Source organism: Rhinoraja longicauda, chromosome 11 (genome assembly GCF_053455715.1).
Source record: "Rhinoraja longicauda isolate Sanriku21f chromosome 11, sRhiLon1.1, whole genome shotgun sequence".
NCBI classification, from domain to species: Eukaryota; Metazoa; Chordata; class Chondrichthyes; order Rajiformes; family Arhynchobatidae; genus Rhinoraja; species Rhinoraja longicauda.
The window spans coordinates 18725889-18742640 of record NC_135963.1 but is presented as its reverse complement, the minus strand read 5'-3'; the positions used below and the strand labels follow the sequence as shown (position 1 = coordinate 18742640).

The 16752-nt window shown below is 43.0% G+C and overlaps 1 protein-coding gene across 2 annotated transcripts in view; it reads left to right on the top strand.

Moving 5' to 3' along the window:
* The first annotated feature begins 5807 nt into the window (after positions 1–5807).
* Positions 5808–16752, top strand: part of usp24 (ubiquitin specific peptidase 24) — a 147301-nt gene continuing 136356 nt past the window's right edge. Inside the window, exons 1-2 of one of the 2 annotated variants that reach the window (XM_078408399.1) lie at positions 5808–6187; positions 6245–6408. In XM_078408399.1, the coding sequence (XP_078264525.1) occupies positions 6025–6187; positions 6245–6408 (327 nt within the window). In that variant the 5' untranslated portion in view covers positions 5808–6024. Of the gene's footprint in view, positions 6188–6244; positions 6409–16752 lie in introns of those variants that run through there. The other variant, XM_078408398.1, reaches the window with a different exon arrangement.

Sequence of the window (16752 nt, the reverse complement as noted above, 5' to 3'; positions counted from 1 at the left end):
TTACTCCAGCATTTTGTGAATAAATACGTGACTTTATAGGGTAAGAAAGACTCCAGAAAGCGTTAATGGGTTGATCTGGAAGGAGGGTGTGGCTTAAACTGCAATGGGCCCCTGAGCACAGAACAATGGCACACAAATGCAGACTTAATTTTGGGCCGAATGACAATAAACTAAACTGAAACTGAACTAGCACGTGAACTTTTAGTAGGAACTCATGATTATGTAATTTAAAAGTTTGTTTTGAAATGCTGTGAATGCAACAGGCTCGCTTATACATGCGAATGGTAGTTATGATGCTGAATAAAGTCTAATGGTTGCAAAATTCAGTTGCTCTTGGAGTGAGATTGCAAAATTAGACACAAAGTGCTGGAGTAACTCGGCAGGTCAGGCAGCAATAGACAATAGGTGCAGGAGTAGGCCATTCAGCCCTTCGAGCCAGAACTGCCATTCAATGCGATCATGGCTGATCACTCTCAATCAGTACCCCGTTCCTGCCTTCTCCCCATACCCCCTCACTCCGCTATCCTTAAGAGCTCTATCCAGCTCTCTCTTGGAAGCATCCAACGAACTGGTCTCCACTGCCTTCTGAGGCAGAGAATTCCACACCTTCACCACTCTCTGACTGAAAAAGTTCTTCCTCATCTCCGTTCTAAATGGCCTACCCCTTATTCTTAAACTGTGGCCCCTTGTTCTGGACTCCCCCAACATTGGGAACATGTTTCCTGCCTCTAATGTGTCCAATCCCCTAATTATCTTATATGTTTCAATAAGATTCCCCCTCATCCTTCCAAATTCCAGTGTATACAAGCCTAATTGCTCCAGCCTTTCAACATACGACAGTCCCGCCATTCCGGGAATTAACCTAGTGAACCTACGCTGCACTCCCTCAATAGCAAGAATATCCTTCCTCAAATTTGGAGACCAAAACTTGGATATCCTTGGATAACATGGATGGGTGCCATTTTTGGGTCAGGACCCTTCTTCAGACTTCAGTTGCAAAGTATATAGACTGCACAAATTGTAGAATGAAATTTCAATTTCAGTGGTTTGTTTTCTGTCTGACAAGTTCTGAAGCAGTCCTTCCTCTTGCACCCCATGTCCTTTTTACGGTAAGATAATGCACGTATATCTTTTGAGGAGTTGATGATTTTGAAGAGTGCAAACTTCTGATGATTTGCCGGAAGTGTCTGGGCCTGGGGCAAGAGGTGAAAATGCTGGTATTCTATCTCCTGCTGTTGCACAGTGAAGAGGAGTGAGAAGAGAAATGGATGTTTATGGAGGTGGATGACAGAACCAGGCGGTTGTGGAGGGAGTGGGCCAATTGGAATGCTGAAAAGGGAGGAAAGAAGTTAAATCTGAGGGTGCCACCTTGACAGAGGAAACGGAAATGACAAAGCATGATTCAGTTTGACCAATTTCCCGCCAGGGATAAATAAAATTCTATCATATCGTATCGTAAAAATGTGTAGGCCTTTATAGTGACATTTATGGGAAGGACAAATGAACCCATCTGAAGAAGGGTCTCGACCTGAAACGACACCCATTCCTTCTCTCCCGAGATGCTGCCTGACCTGCTGAGTTACTCCAGCATTTTGTGAATAAACCCATTTGATTTTCTGGATTGGGGAGAAGGGATGAGAACAGAAGTGTGGGGAATGGAACAATGGTCATTGAGAGCTATCAACTATCCTGGAAGGTAAACCATAATAATGGAAAATAAAGAAGACATCTCATTTCAATAATGGCATGGAAGATGCCATCATCATATCGGACATGACAGGGCCAGCAACACTGGGGGAGTGGAGCAATAAACAATCTGGGTGGGGTGGGGGAAACCTTTCTTTTTTTAGGTCTCTTCCTCGGGGCGCGGCTCAGCCACGGGGCCTTCCATCGCCCGCGAGGCCTTCCATCGCCGGCGCGGCTCGGCCGCGGGACCTAACATCGCCCGGTACGGCCGCAGGACATTTCAGCGCCCGGTGCGGCTCGGCCACGGGGCCTTCCATCGCCCGGTACGGCTCGGCCGCGGGGCCTTCCAACGCCCGGAACGGCCGCGGGACGTTTCAGCGCCTGGTGCGGCTCGGCCGCGGGGACTTTCCATCTCCTTGCCGGGGCTGTGCGGGTCGGTCGCCTCGGTAGGGGTCGAGCTGTCTGTCCGTGGGCGTTGGGGAAGAGAGTGGAAGTTTTGTTGCCTTCCATCACAATGAGGGGGTGTTTGGAGTCACTGTGATGGATGTTTGTGTTGGGGTCGTGTGTCTTGCGTTCTTTTCTTTTTTGTTGTGTTCTGTGACTGCTGGTATCTCGGTATCGAATGACAATAAAGCTCTGTATTCTGTATTCTGCTAGAGAAACTTAGTGGGTCAAGCAGCATCTGTTGGTGGAAAGGAGTGGTTGACATTTCCCGTCAAAACCCTGCATCAGGCGTAGTAAAAACTGTACAGGAAACAGGATGGGACGAGTTGTGGTTAAGACAGCTGTGGGAATCTATGGACTACTCTGGCTATAGATCCCTGGCATCCTGTGATGGAGAAAGAAAAGTCAATAAAGGACAGGGAAAGAATCAGAGATGTGATAATGAGAGCAAGAATATTTCATGGGAACAATCAGATAGAGCAAAAAAGTAATCACTGTTTTATGGATATCCAACAATCAAGGAAATTTGCCCAAATTCATTCCCATTTACCTCCTAATTATTGCCCAACAGCAGCAGAGCAATCCACCTGGTGAATGCTGATATATGATACAGAGACAATATTAAGGACTATTCAAGAAATAGAAACCTCTATTTTGTGTTTATAGGGACATTTTAGTGCTGTATTCTAGTATTTTCTATTTAGTCTATAACAATTTCAAAGAGAAAGACAGAGGATAGAGAAGGAGGCAGAGAGAGAGGGTTGCAGAGAGAGAGAGGGAATATGAGGGTGAGGATGGGCATGTGAGAGGAGGTGCTAGGTGGGGGGGGGGGGGAACACTTTCAGTCAATGACACCTGCTCTAGTACATCATTTAATGCATTTCCTGGAATGACATATTGCAAGGGAACCACAATAACCACAAATCTGTAAAGTTTAACGGGAAAGATCTGCTTAATATTCAAGAATAGTGTTTTTTTTAATGTTAAGGAATTCCTTCTTTAAAATGTTGTTTTTTGAAGAATTAGTACAGAAGAGTCAGATGTGCATTTCCAACCACCTTCAATGTGTGACCCACCTCCATTTCCTCTGTCATTCTCGCCATCAATTAAGTCAAATGTTAGTCAGTTTTCTTCATCGCAGATAACAAAACTGTGGACCAAACAACATCCAGGCATTGTGTGAAACCTTGTGCTCTAGAACCAACCATTCCTCTAGCCACACGAGCATTTGCCCAGGATGCCCTCTTCATTTAAGGCCAGCAACAGTCACAGCACGATGACCACCTTGAATACAAGAGAATTAAACTAATTCCCTTGACACTCAATGTCTATGCGCCACCATCATTAAATAGAATCTCTACTGGACTGATCAAATGATGAAGCAAACCGGCTGAAGAATGTTTATTTCAATGCAAGGAGTATTGTGGTGAAAGCAGATGAACTTAGAGCCTGGATTGGTGCTTGGGACTTTGATGGCACAGCCATTGTGGAAACATGGCTTCTTCTTCTGCCGTTTGAGGCAGAAGTTATGTAACATCCTCCAGGCGCTGTAGCCATTTCAATGTGCAGTTGTCGAGGGCCGTGAGGTCTACCCCTCCACCAAGGGGGGGGGAACGGAGGACGGCGCAGTCGAAAATGACGTGCTGCGCTGTTTGCTGGTCTGCTCCACACAGGCAGACATGGCTGTGAGAGAGACATGAATGGAAGCTCAAAGTTCTGGGATTTTGATGTTTCAAATGTGATAGACAAGGAGGGAAAAGAAGGAACTGTGGAGGCTATGGACACAAAGTGCTGGAGTAACTCAGTGGAACAGGGAGAATTTCTGGAGACCATGGATAAGTGAAGTTGCAGGTCTGGACCTATGCATGTTCTCCCGAGATGCTGCCTGATCTGCTGAGTTGCTCTAGCATTTGAGGGAAAAGAGATGGAGAAGTTGCATAATTAATCAAGGAGACAGTCACAGCAGCACTCAGAGGACATACTGGAGGATTTGTCCACTCATATCATAATGGTAGAGTTTAAAAATAAGAATGGTGCAATCACTCTAATGTGATTATACAATAGGCCCCAAGAGCAAGTGGGAAATAAAAGAACAGATATGTAGACAGAGTACCAAAAGATTGCCAAAGCAACAGGCTTGTCTTCGTGGGTGAATTTTACTTTCCCAATATTGACTGGAACATGCTCAATACCAAAGGCTTGGGCATGTCAGAATTTGTTAGGGGTGTATCCAAGAGGGTTTCTTGAAACAGTATGTAGATAGTCCAACCTGAGAACAGAACATATTGGACCTTGTGTTGGGAAATGAGTCTGGCCAGGTGTTGGTGGAAGAGCATTTTGCGATCGTGATCACAACTCTGTAAGCTTTAAGATTGTTTTAAATAAGGATACGTCTGGACCTTGTGGGAATGTACTAAAATGAGTCAGGCAAATTACAATGTAATTTGGCAGTAGCTTAGGAGGGTACACTGGGCGCAGTTGTTATTGGGCAAGTCCACATCTGACATGTGGGAGTCGTTTGAAGAACAGTTGATCAAAGTTCAGGACCAACATATTCCAGTAAGGAGGAGGGATAAGGATGGCAAAGTAAGGGAACCTTGGATAAATCAAAATAAAAATTTGGTCAAAAATAAAAAGGTAGCACATGTAAGGTTTAAAAGGATGGAATCTGACAGGGCCTTTGAGGAACAATAATAAAGGAGCAAAGAACTCAAACAGGTGATTAGAAGGGCCAAAAGGGGCCACAAAGTAGCTTTGGTAAATTGGATTAAAATACATGCCAAGGATATTAAAACCTAATTAAACACAAGAGGGTAACCAGGGAGAAGGCAGGACCACTCACAGACAAAGGAGGGCAGAAACAAGGAAGTGCAGATGTTGGTTTACAAAAAAACCCATAAAGTGCTGGAGTAACTCAGCGAATAAGGCAGCACATCTGGAGAAGATGGATGAGTGACGTTTCGGGTCGGGATCCTTCGGAGAAAGTCCAGAGGTGCTGCCTGAGTTACTCCAGCACTTTGTGTTTTTTGCTCAAGATTCCAACATCTGCAATTCCTTGTGGGCTCTTCTTTAGATACCGGACTTTTGGCAATTTGAGGATGACCACCAATCAAATCTTTTACTGATTGTATGCCTCTTCGTCACCTTCCCCATAGTTAACAATGAAGCATTCTACATTTTCTTGATCGACATCTGCTTTGATCTGTCGTTTTCACACCTTACCACTCCATATCTCTAGACACAATCTCTCCCCTGACTCTCAGTCGGAAGAAGGGTCTCAACCCCAAACGTTACCACTCCTTCTCTCCAGCTATGCTGCTTGTCCCGCTGAGATACTCCAGCATTTTGGGTCTATCTTCCTTTACAAAGATGGCAGGGAATTGCTCCTGTAAAAAGATAGCGTGTGGAAGGGCTCCTTTGCAAAGATGGCAGGGAATTGCTCCTGTAGAAAGATGGCATGTGGAAGGGCTCTTTACAAAGATAGCAGGGAATTGCTCCTGTAGAAAGATGGCGTGTGGATGGGCTCCTTTACAAAGATGGCAGGGGATTTGCTCCTGTAGAAAGATGGCGTGTGGAAGGGCTCCTTTACAAAGATGCTGGCGCCATGCCTTTAACCGGCCTGCAGAGACGTCACGTCCGGCTAACTGGGAGCGGCTTCGCCTGGCGAAGTAGGAACCGGAAGCTGCTTCTTGTCAACATGGCGCCGAGCGGTTCAGGTCCAGTATAACTGTTTTAGTTCATCAGAATAACAGCGCGCTGAGCTATTCTGTCTTCGCAGCACGCTTGCGAGGAAACTGGACGCCCGGCGCGGCGTCAGCCTGAGGCAGGCGACCTGTATCAGGTGCAGGCTGCATGGAAGAGTAGGACTGAAGTGACAGACTTGTGTCTGCTGGGATGGACGTGGAGGAAGAGCACATGACGACGCTGCTGTGCATGGGCTTCTCGGAGCCTGCCGCCATCCGCAAGGCGCTCCGTATGGCCAAGAATGACATTAACGAGGCCGTGGCCCTCCTCACTAACGAGAGTCCTGGCCTCGGCTACGAGCCGATGGAGAGCGGTGACCGCCAAGTGGGCGGCGGCGGCGGCGGCGGCGGTGGTGGTGGCGGAGGAGGAGGAGGAGGAGGAGGCGGCGGCGGCGGAGGAGGCGGAGGAGGAGGGGGCGGTGGCGGCGGCGGTGGAGGGACCGGTTCCCGTGGTGGAGGGAGTGGAGGTGGAGGAGATTACAGCCGGAGTGGGTTTGATCCACCACCCGCTTATGACGAGGTGGTCGAGGTCGAGGTAAGAGCTGCGTTTACCCCAATAATGAGACTGCATCGTTTAAACTCCGCGATTGCATGAAGGCGCTATAGGAACATGTGGCTTTAAATTAATTTTCATTTTATCGTGCGCATGTTCATTGCTTTCTGCACTGTTCTCCTTGGAAATAATAAAAATCGTAATTCCTTATTTATGGAATGATCGAATCTGTCAGCGGATAACCCAAGAGTCATTACTTGTCAGTTTCAATGACCGCCACAGCTTTTCATAGGTTGACTTTCTCTGCGGTGTCGTGACATGCAGGTTACCTCAAGTATTTGTACGCTGTTTATAAACCCGCATTTATAGTCAGAAATACTCTTCGAACATTTTTAATGATGAAAACCAGTAATCCAATTGAATTTTCTTTACATTTGACTATGTTGCTTTCAGTTGGAAATATGCATGCATATTCTATTCTGGTGTAATTTTGCCTTGGATGTTCAGAAGCACAAACTGGAAAATGGCACCTTATTACACTCAACTGCTCTTGTTGAATGGTCAGTGCAGTGCAGATTTTAATTTTCCCTTTCATGACATTGGCTTACGCTCGTGTGTGGTTGCTGGGAAAGCAGCATCTTACAGGATAGCCATTTACAATCATTATACTGGAAATGTGGTAGTTAATTAGTGCAACAAACTTCTGCAGTGTCACAAGAATGGTCTCAACCTGAAACATCACCTAACCCTGTTCTCCAGAGATGCTGTTTAACCCGCTGAGTTACTCCAGCACTGTCTTTTTTTTTTACAAATGAACACCTGCAGTTCCTTTCATTCTAGCTTTTAATAATATTGGTGTTAGAAATTTAAAAAAATTGTCTAAAGCATTGAAAACTTCCTATTGCCCCTTGAAAATAGTCTGTCCTTTTTAAGTATACTTCACAGAATAGAGCCTTGATAACGGTGATATCTCTGAAACGCTTCCTTGGTTCGGGGTTGGAGTGTTGGATTTTTTTACACTGAAGTGTCTTATTTGGATCTTGAATTCATAACTTTCTGACTGACAATAGACAATAGACAATAGGTGCAGGAGTAGGCCATTCAGCCCTTCGAGCATTCAATGCGATCATGGCTGATCACTCTCAATCAGTACCCAGTTCCTGTCTTCTCCCCATACCCCCTCACTCCGCTATCCTTAAGAGGTCTATCCAGCTCTCTCTTGAAAGCATCCAACGAACTGGCCTCCACTGCCTTCTGAGGCAGAGAATTCCACACCTTCACCACTCTCTGACTGAAAAAGTTCTTCCTCATCTCCGTTCTAAATGGCCTACCCCTTATTCTTAAACTGTGGCCCCTTGTTCTGGACTCCCCCAACGTTGGGAACATGTTTTCTGCCTCTAATGTGTCCAATCCCCTAATTATCTTATATGTTTCAATAAGATCCCCCTCATCCTTCTAAATTCCAGTGCATACAAGCCTAATTGCTCCAGCCTTTCAACATACGACAGTCCCGCCATTCCGGGAATTAACCTAGTGAACCTACGCTGCACGCCCTCAATAGCAAGAATATCCTTCCTCAAATTTGGAGACCAAAACTGCACACAGTACTCCAGGTGCGGTCTCACCAGGGCCCGGTACAATTGTAGAAGGACCTCTTTGCTCCTATACTCAACTCCTCTTGTTATGAAGGCCAACATTCCATTGGCTTTCTTCACTGCCTGCTGTACCTGCATGCTTCCTTTCAGTGACTGATGCACTAGGACACCCAGATCTCGTTGAACATCCCCTCTTCCTAACTTGACACCATTCAGATAATAATCTGCCTTTCTATTCTTACTTCCAAAGTGAATAACCTCACACTTATCTACATTAAACTGCATCTGCCATGTATCCGCCCACTCACACAACCTGTCCAAGCCGCCCTGCAGCCTTATTGCATCTTGCTCACAATTCACACTACCCCCCAGCTTAGTATCATCTGCAAATTTGCTAATGGTACTTTTAATCCCTTCATCTAAGTCATTAATGTATATCGTAAATAGCTGGGGGTCCCAGTACCGAACCTTGCGGTACCCCACTAGTCACTACCTGCCATTCCGAAAGGGACCCATTTATCCCCACTCTTTGCTTTCTGTCTGTCAACCAATTTTCTATCCAAGTCAGTACCCTACCCCCAATACCATGTGCTCTAAATTTGCCCACTAATCTCCTATGTGGGACCTTGTCGAAGGCTTTCTGAAAGTCGAGGTACACCACATCCACTGACTCTCCCCAGTCAATTTTCCTAGTTACATCCTCAAAAAATTCCAGTAGATTTGTCAAGCATGATTTCCCCTTCGTAAATCCATGCTGACTCGGAATGATCCTGTTACTGCTATCCAAATGCTCAGCAATTTCGTCTTTTATAATTGACTCCAGCATCTTCCCCACCACTGATGTCAGACTAACTGGTCTATAATTACCCGTTTTCTCTCTCCCTCCTTTCTTAAAAAGTGGGATAACATTTGCTATCCTCCAATCCACAGGAACTGATCCTGAATCTATAGAACATTGATAAATGATCTCCAATGCTTCCACTATTTCTAGAGCCATCTCCTTAAGTACCCTGGGATGCAGACCATCAGGCCCTGGGGATTTATCAGCCTTCAGTCCCATCAGCCTACCCAAAACCATTTCCTGCCTAATGTGGATTTCCTTCAGTTCCTCCATCACCCTAGGTTCTCCGGCCCCTAGAACATTTGGGAGATTGTGTGTATCTTCCTCAGTGAAGACAGATCCAAAGTAACGGTTTAACTCGTCTGCCATTTCTTTGTTCCCCATAATAAATTCCCCTGCTTCTGTCTTCAAGGGACCCACATTTGCCTTGACTATTTTTTTCCTCTTCACGTACCTAAAATAACTTTTGCTATCCTCCTTTATATTATTGGCTAGTTTACCCTCGTACCTCATCTTTTCTCCCCGTATTGCCTTTTTAGTTAACTTTTGTTGCTCTTTAAAAGAGTCTGAGGGAGGAGTGCTAACATTGTGCTCTCATAAGGTGACGTTACTTTGAAAATTTGCGGGTAGTATTCCCTACACTAAATGTCTAGTCCCCATAATGTGTTGTTTTGCATAAAATCTTTCATAATTCTATTAAATATGTCATTGATCCCATGAGATTCATGATTTTCCCCCATTAACAGTTTTAGAACAAAGGCCATGATATTTAGTTTTGGGATGAACATGACAACCTAATCTTTATTGGATTGGCAGGGTAATGGCTTGGAATAAATGTTCAGTTATTTTGTTGCTTATCATTAAGAATATATCACAGTTCCTTAGACTAGAGTATCGATGCTAAGCAGATAGTTGAGAGCAGTAGTTTGAAGTTGTTAAATTGTCAGGTGTCTTTTGGATACAATATTAAAAGCATCTTGACATCAGAAAGATGCTATTGCACAATTGTAAGAAGGTGCAGAGACTTCAATTGTCTTGCCCAATACCCATCCCTAAGCTGATATTTCAAAAGTTTATCTGCTCATTGTAAATTATCTGAGTACTTTATTGTCAGCACAAAGCCATTTAATTACTTGACATCGGTCTAAAGAAGGGTCTCGACCCGATACGTCACCCATTCCTTCACTCGAGATGCTGTCTGACCTGACCCCAGTTACTCCAGCATTTTTTGTTTATCTTTGTTGTTATCTGAGATATCTTCAAGTAATGCAAAGTACAATATGAATCCAGAACGTGTCTTCTAGTTAGTTGGAATGTAATTGAGCATTGCAGAAAACCTGTAATTTTTTTGCCTGATGTCTATGGAAACAATAGTTTCCACTGGTGGGAGAGTCCAGGACCTGAAGGCATAGCCTCAAAATAAAAGGACGTACCTTTCGAAATGAGATGAGGAATGAGAGGGTGGTGAATCTGTGGAATTCATTGCTACAGACGGCTGTTGACCGATTCTTGATTAGTAAGGGTTTCAAAGATCAAGGGGAGAAGGCAGGAGAGTGGAATTGAGAGGGAAAGATAGATCAGCCGTGATTGAGTCTACTCTGCCATTCAATGGGACGACTGGCCTGATTGTACTCCAATGACTTATGAACCTCTCTCATGGTAGGCATCCCCTGTATCTGTTTAGTGTATCCACATGAGTGAGAAAAATCCCTTTGAATGCTTGTAGATATTACAAAGTTTACTGAGAGAGTGTCGGTGGCATGTGATGTATCATCATGCAGCCATGGGCAAAACAATATAAGCAGAATTTACACAACATGCTGAACACGCATAAGATAATTAAATAATTTGTGATAAAAGACAGTTGCAGCAGTTTTCTTCCAGTGTGATGTCATTTTCAAGAATTTATTATTTAGCAGATTGATTTGCAATAAACAAAATATAGGACATCAATAGGATGCTGATCACAACAAAGATTCAATAGCATAACAGTGTAGGATACTGTTGCAACTTTTTTGAAGTCATTTGTTGGAACAATTTAATTAGGTTCTAAAAGTATCAGGCATGACCTTACAACACATGTTTCCAATGGATAAAAACACTCGTACAGATAGGGTTGAGTTTAATTCCTAGCCTATGCAGAGTTGGCTGATCTTTTTGGAGGTTAAGGTTGAGTTAACATGTTGGGAAATAATAATAACCTCTGAATACAAGTTATTCAGGATAGCAATGAAGATATTGGTTGAATTGCCTGTTAATCATTACTGAAGTAGACATGGGTAAAGAATAATCACCTTGGCAGTGTACTGGAGAGTTGTTACCCACGGAAATTTGCTTCAGAAAATTAATAGGCTGGAACAGGTATCTTTAAATAGCATCTCGGGCTATTCTAGAAAAAAGGATTTATATTCCTTTATTTGTTATGAATTTCAACGATGAAAAATTAATAGATTTAAAAAAAACTTCGCTTGAAGGCTTGGTCTGTTGGCACAGTCAAATAGTTGCTTAAATAAAACATCATATCACATGGATTTGCTGGTCCCCTTGATATATTTGCTAATTAACTGGAACAATTTAAACTTTGCATGTTGCCTGAAAAGTTCTACAGCATGCCATGAAATGCCCCATATAGAAAAAAAACTTAAGATGCTTGACACAGTTAATTGTCTGGTATATTTAAGGTCCACTGTGAAGTTCAATGTGCATTCAAGTGGCGCATTCCAGTATAGATCTAAGCAGTGTTGTACCGAATACTTTCCGGTTCATTATGGGCACTGATTGCAGTGGATCTTATTCAAATTCCAGTTGGCCATGTTTAGTTCCACTGTCAGTAACTGATTAACTACAACAAAGCTAATAAACAAATCCTTTTAAGTTGGGCATGTAATTTGAAATTTGTATGTAACTATTTACCCAATCTTTTTTATTTTCTGACCTTTTCAGAAGGCTTCTTTTGCTTGTGTGATTTGGTATGTCCCTTAGATTTATTTTCTAAAACTGCTCCCCCCCCCTCCCATTTTTTTGGGATGCAGGAACTGCATACAAGGCTAATATTTATTGCCTGTCCCCTGCTGCTCCTCGGAATGGTAATGGCAGGCCACCTTCATGAAACACTGATGTCCCTTTACTGATTGTTCTCAAGTCTTACAGTGCCTAGACAGATTGCTCCCTATGTTGAGGAGTTGTGAATGAATTTGAATCTGAAGCAAATTTCCATGCTTGCTTGGCAATCCTCCAGTACTCTGCGAAGGTGATTACTCTTCACCCTTGTCCAATTCAGCACTTATTAACAAGTAATTTAGCCAAAATCTTCATCAGTTAGCATCCCCACCGGGACCTTATAATGGAAGGAAAGTCATCGATGAAGCAGTTGGTTGAGTCGAGGCCACTGCCTTGATCAGGCCCTTGGGGTGGGGTGATTGTCTCCAATTACCATTTTGCTGAATACAAAGTATGATTTCAACTGCTGGAGTATTTTCATCCTAATGTTCGTTAACTTCAATTTTGCCATGCAACCTTCGTACCATACACAGTGAAAATCTATCTTGATGTCCAAGATAGATTCTTTCCTCATCTGTGGACTCTGGTCCATGTGTGGCCCCAAGCTTTGAAGTGTGAAGCTGAGTCGGGCATTAGTCTGCAGAATACTGGTGAATAAGTACTATATGATAGCATTGTCAACATCTTCCACTATTTTGCTGATGAAGAAGTTTAACCTGAGTATGTTTGGATTTGCCCAGGTTTTTCTGAAGAGGATAAATCTCAATTTTGGGTGCAGAGGCAATTTTCTATATTTGGGTAGATGCCACTATTATAATTGTACTGAAAGAAATTAGTAGTAGGAGTAGCAGCTAGCTCTGCAGTGAGGTATTCAGCACCACAACATTAATATTGTCTGTCCCTACAACCTTAGCTTATCTTTCATTCTCATCTATTTCTCGATGTCATGTCTGATGAATCAACAGCCCAAATGCTTGATTCTGTGATAGAGGAATCTGAGGAGGAAACCACAATGGATCAACTACTTGGCACTTTTGGCGCAACATGGATGTGCCAAATCCATGGCTGGATCCCACAACCATAATGAATCTGGATGTTCACCACCTCTTCCTGTTAGCCTAGGCCACAGGCATAATCAAGGATGAGCCTTACCCCAGTAATTCCCTCTTCTCCCCTCATCCATCAGGCAAGAGGTTTAGAAGTGTGAAACGTGCACCTCCAGTTTCTGGGACAGAATTTTCCCAGCTGTTATCAGGCAAGTGAAGCATCTTGTCAGCAACTAGAGAGTGGTCCTGAGCTGAAATCTGCCTCATTGGAGCCCCCTGAACCACCTTTAATTGGACTTTATTTTGTACTAAAAGTTATTCCCTTTATCCTGTACCTGTACACTGTGGATAGCTCAATTGTAATCATATACAGGTTGAACACTGATTTTCTGGAAATTGATGGTCCGCCCATCCCTATAAACAGGCCAAAATTATGAGAGCTCATTTGAAATTCTCTGACCGGCCACAGTTGGCATTGTGAGTGATGAGCGCTCTTTTCAGTCATGTCTCTCCACTGTGAAAGAAGATTCTTCTCTCCTAACCGTTTTGCCAACACAATACAGTAAACCCTCGTTTTAATGACCCCCTTATAACAGATGTTGGAATGGATGGACATGCCAACCCATCGCCGGCTCGCACAGTCTCCTTGCCCATTTAGAACCCTGGTTTCGGACGCCACTCCCGACTTGCAAGGTGCACCAGCGAATCCTCCTTCATCCACCAAAAGGACATAAAGTACTGGAGTAATTCAACAGGTCAGGATTTTTGGAGAACGCGGAGAGGTGACATCGGGACTCTTCCTCAGAAGGAAGCCAACCTCGCAGTCGGCTGAGTTACTCCAGCACTTTGTGTTTCAGTGTCCCCCCCCTCCATCTCCGTGGTGCTCCCTCCCCTCTCTCCTGCTGTCGTTTCCAAGGTGGGGTATATTGGCAACAGGGGAGAAGGAGGAAGCGGCGACTCAAAGGTCCATTCTCCCTCCATTCTACCCCATCCCCCCACCGCCACCACCTCCTGTTCACATCTCTAGTTTATAATAATTTAAGACGTGACCGGACTTCCAAAGGGTGTTGGCGATTATTTTGCGCAATGTAGCAACCAAGAAATCACAATGAATTGAATGACCATTTCTGGTTTGGTTGAAAATGAAATGGAGAAATCTGTCTGAGTCTTTGAGTAGTCACATAGATTTTTCTTAAAGTAAGATTTTGATGTCTCCTTTGAAAGATAATTATTTTTAAAGATATTTTTGAATTAATTTTGTGGAGAAAAATAATCAAAAATTTAGCCTTCTGACTTCTGAATGACGTGTATTTCATTCCACATCCTTTCATCTCCTGGACTGTTTACTTCCCCAGTAAAGCTCACCTTAACGTACTGTAGGAACACCACTGACATGCCTTAAAATCTCAGGGTTTGACTTTTGGCTGTGTACTCCTCTCAACGTTTGTTCTCTGTTAAATTATACTTGTTATAAACTGAGCCATTTGCATTCTGACCTCTGCTGGAGGGCAATTGCCCATCATTCTTGTTTTTGTCTACCATTGGTTTCCTAACCCCTATACATTTCAACACAGATTTTGGTGGAAGCAGAGACACCAACAACATTAAAGTAGAGACTGGATGAACCACAAATCACCTAGGCATAGAAAACTGCAGGTTATGTGCTGGAAGATGAGATTAACACAAATGTTACTGTAGTTTTGGTGGGCCAAATCACTTGTTTCCAGCTGTATGTCTCCAAGTTAGAATTGAGTCACCAGAGCTTGTCATTAACCTGGGCACTTAACACAAGGCAACTTTGCTCCACAATCAACTTGTGTGTACAAACCACTAATGCCAACTGCCCAAGGTGAGACCAGGGCTTTCGGGTATCATTCTGTCAGCTGGCAAGAGACAGAATCAGAATAAGTTCTTCCAGCTGCACCATTGAGGAAAACTTTGACTTATTCATGAGCCCTGGCTTAATCACAATGGAATACTGGAATATGTCACTATTTTGTATTGTATCCCAATATATATTTAAAAAATCAGGGAATATGGGGTATTCATTCTTCCCTTGTGCCCTTTAACAATGGAATATCTGGCTTTCAGCAATGATCAAAACATTCCAAAATTGCTCGAAATATATAAAAACAGAATTAAAATTGATTTAAAATATAATTAATAAAAGATAGTAATACATTTAAATGTCCACAGCTATTTATAAGTAAAATTGACATTTATATATTGACCAATATTAATCAAAACTAATTTTTATTTGTCTTGTATTCATAAAGAGTTTTGTGGTACAAAACTTCTCCGAGATCTTCGGTTTCCTCCCACACTCCAAAAACGTACAGGTATGTGGGTTAATTGGCTGGGTAAATGTAAAAATTGTCCCTAGTGGGTGTAGGATAGTGTTAATGTACGGGGATCACTGGGCGGCACGGACTTGGTGGGCCGAAAAGGCCTCATTCCGGCTGTATATATATGATATGATATGCGCCGAGTGTAGGTTGTTTAGATGGATCTCCCAGTACTTGTGCTGAGGAATTATTGCAACTACATGATTTCCTCCTGGACTCTAAGGAGAATTCATTGTTGAAACATATTCTTGAGTAATGACGCCAAATTTGTTGCATAGTTAAATGTCACTTACAGCAATCCTGCTGATGGTTCATAAGTTCATAGTTTCCTCACAGAATTCTGGCCCTCACCTCTCTAATTTGTTTAAGCGTGTTCCCTGTTTCTGCAATCTCTTCCAAATGTTCAATCACCTTTTAGTTAGCTGCCTTTGTCCTGTTCTATAATGCACTTTCCTACAACTGATCTTAGAATCTGTTATGTTTAGCTGTTATTCCCCAAGGTTGATCATTTGTGGATTATTTTGCTAATTATCATGTAATTTCCAAAGATATTATTCAATGCCACCATGTTAGCATTTAAAAGGAAAATTCCAATTCTTATACATGATAGTTTTCCTGTAGGAGTTATCATTTCACACTTTAATCAGTTGAAAATATTTACATTTTTTGCAACAGATTTCATGTCACTATTTTGTATTGTGTCCCAATATATATATATTTAAAAATCAGGGAATATGGTTATTCATTCTTCCCTTGTGCCATTTTAAATAAAATGCTGTCTAATTCCATATTCATGATCTATCAAAGCATTTGCAAGAGGAAATAATTTTGGTTCATGCTTCATCAATCCCCTTCATTTAGATTGGAACTTCGCTTGTCACTATTTGGCAAACCCTTCCAGCTTATCTGCTTTCATCACTGAACTGAGGATCCCTTGTCTGCCATGGCATCGTCCTCTATTTAAGGCCCTGACATCCTTTTTAAAGCAGGGTGCTCACAATCACATGAAATAGTTCAGCTGGAACTTAACATGTAACTTTATTTTTTTTAAATGATGTTTTTACATTTTTTACCCTTATTAATAAAGCATAGTGGCACGGTGGCGCAACGGTAGAGTTGCTGCTTTACAGCGAATGCAGCGCCGGAGACTCGGGTTCGATCCTGACTACGGGTGCTGTACTGTAAGGAGTTTGTACGTTCTCCCCGTGACCTGCGTGGGTTTTCCCTGAGATCTTCGGTTTCCTCCCACACTCCAAAGACGTACAGGTATGTAGGTTAATTGACTGGGTAAATGTAAAAATTGTCCCTAGTGTGTGTCAGATAGTGTTAATGTGCGGGGATCGCTGGGCGGCGCGGACTTGGTGGGCCGAAAAGGCCTGTTTCCGCGCTGTATCTGAAATATGAAATAAATAAAATAAAATATAGTATTCCACAATTCCTCTTAGCTGCCTTCTCAAGTTATTTACTTGCCGTCAAGGATTTACAGGTGTGCAATCTTTGACTAAGTAGTCTCCCAAAGTGGTATAATTGAATGTGTAGAGGTAATCTGAGTAATCAAA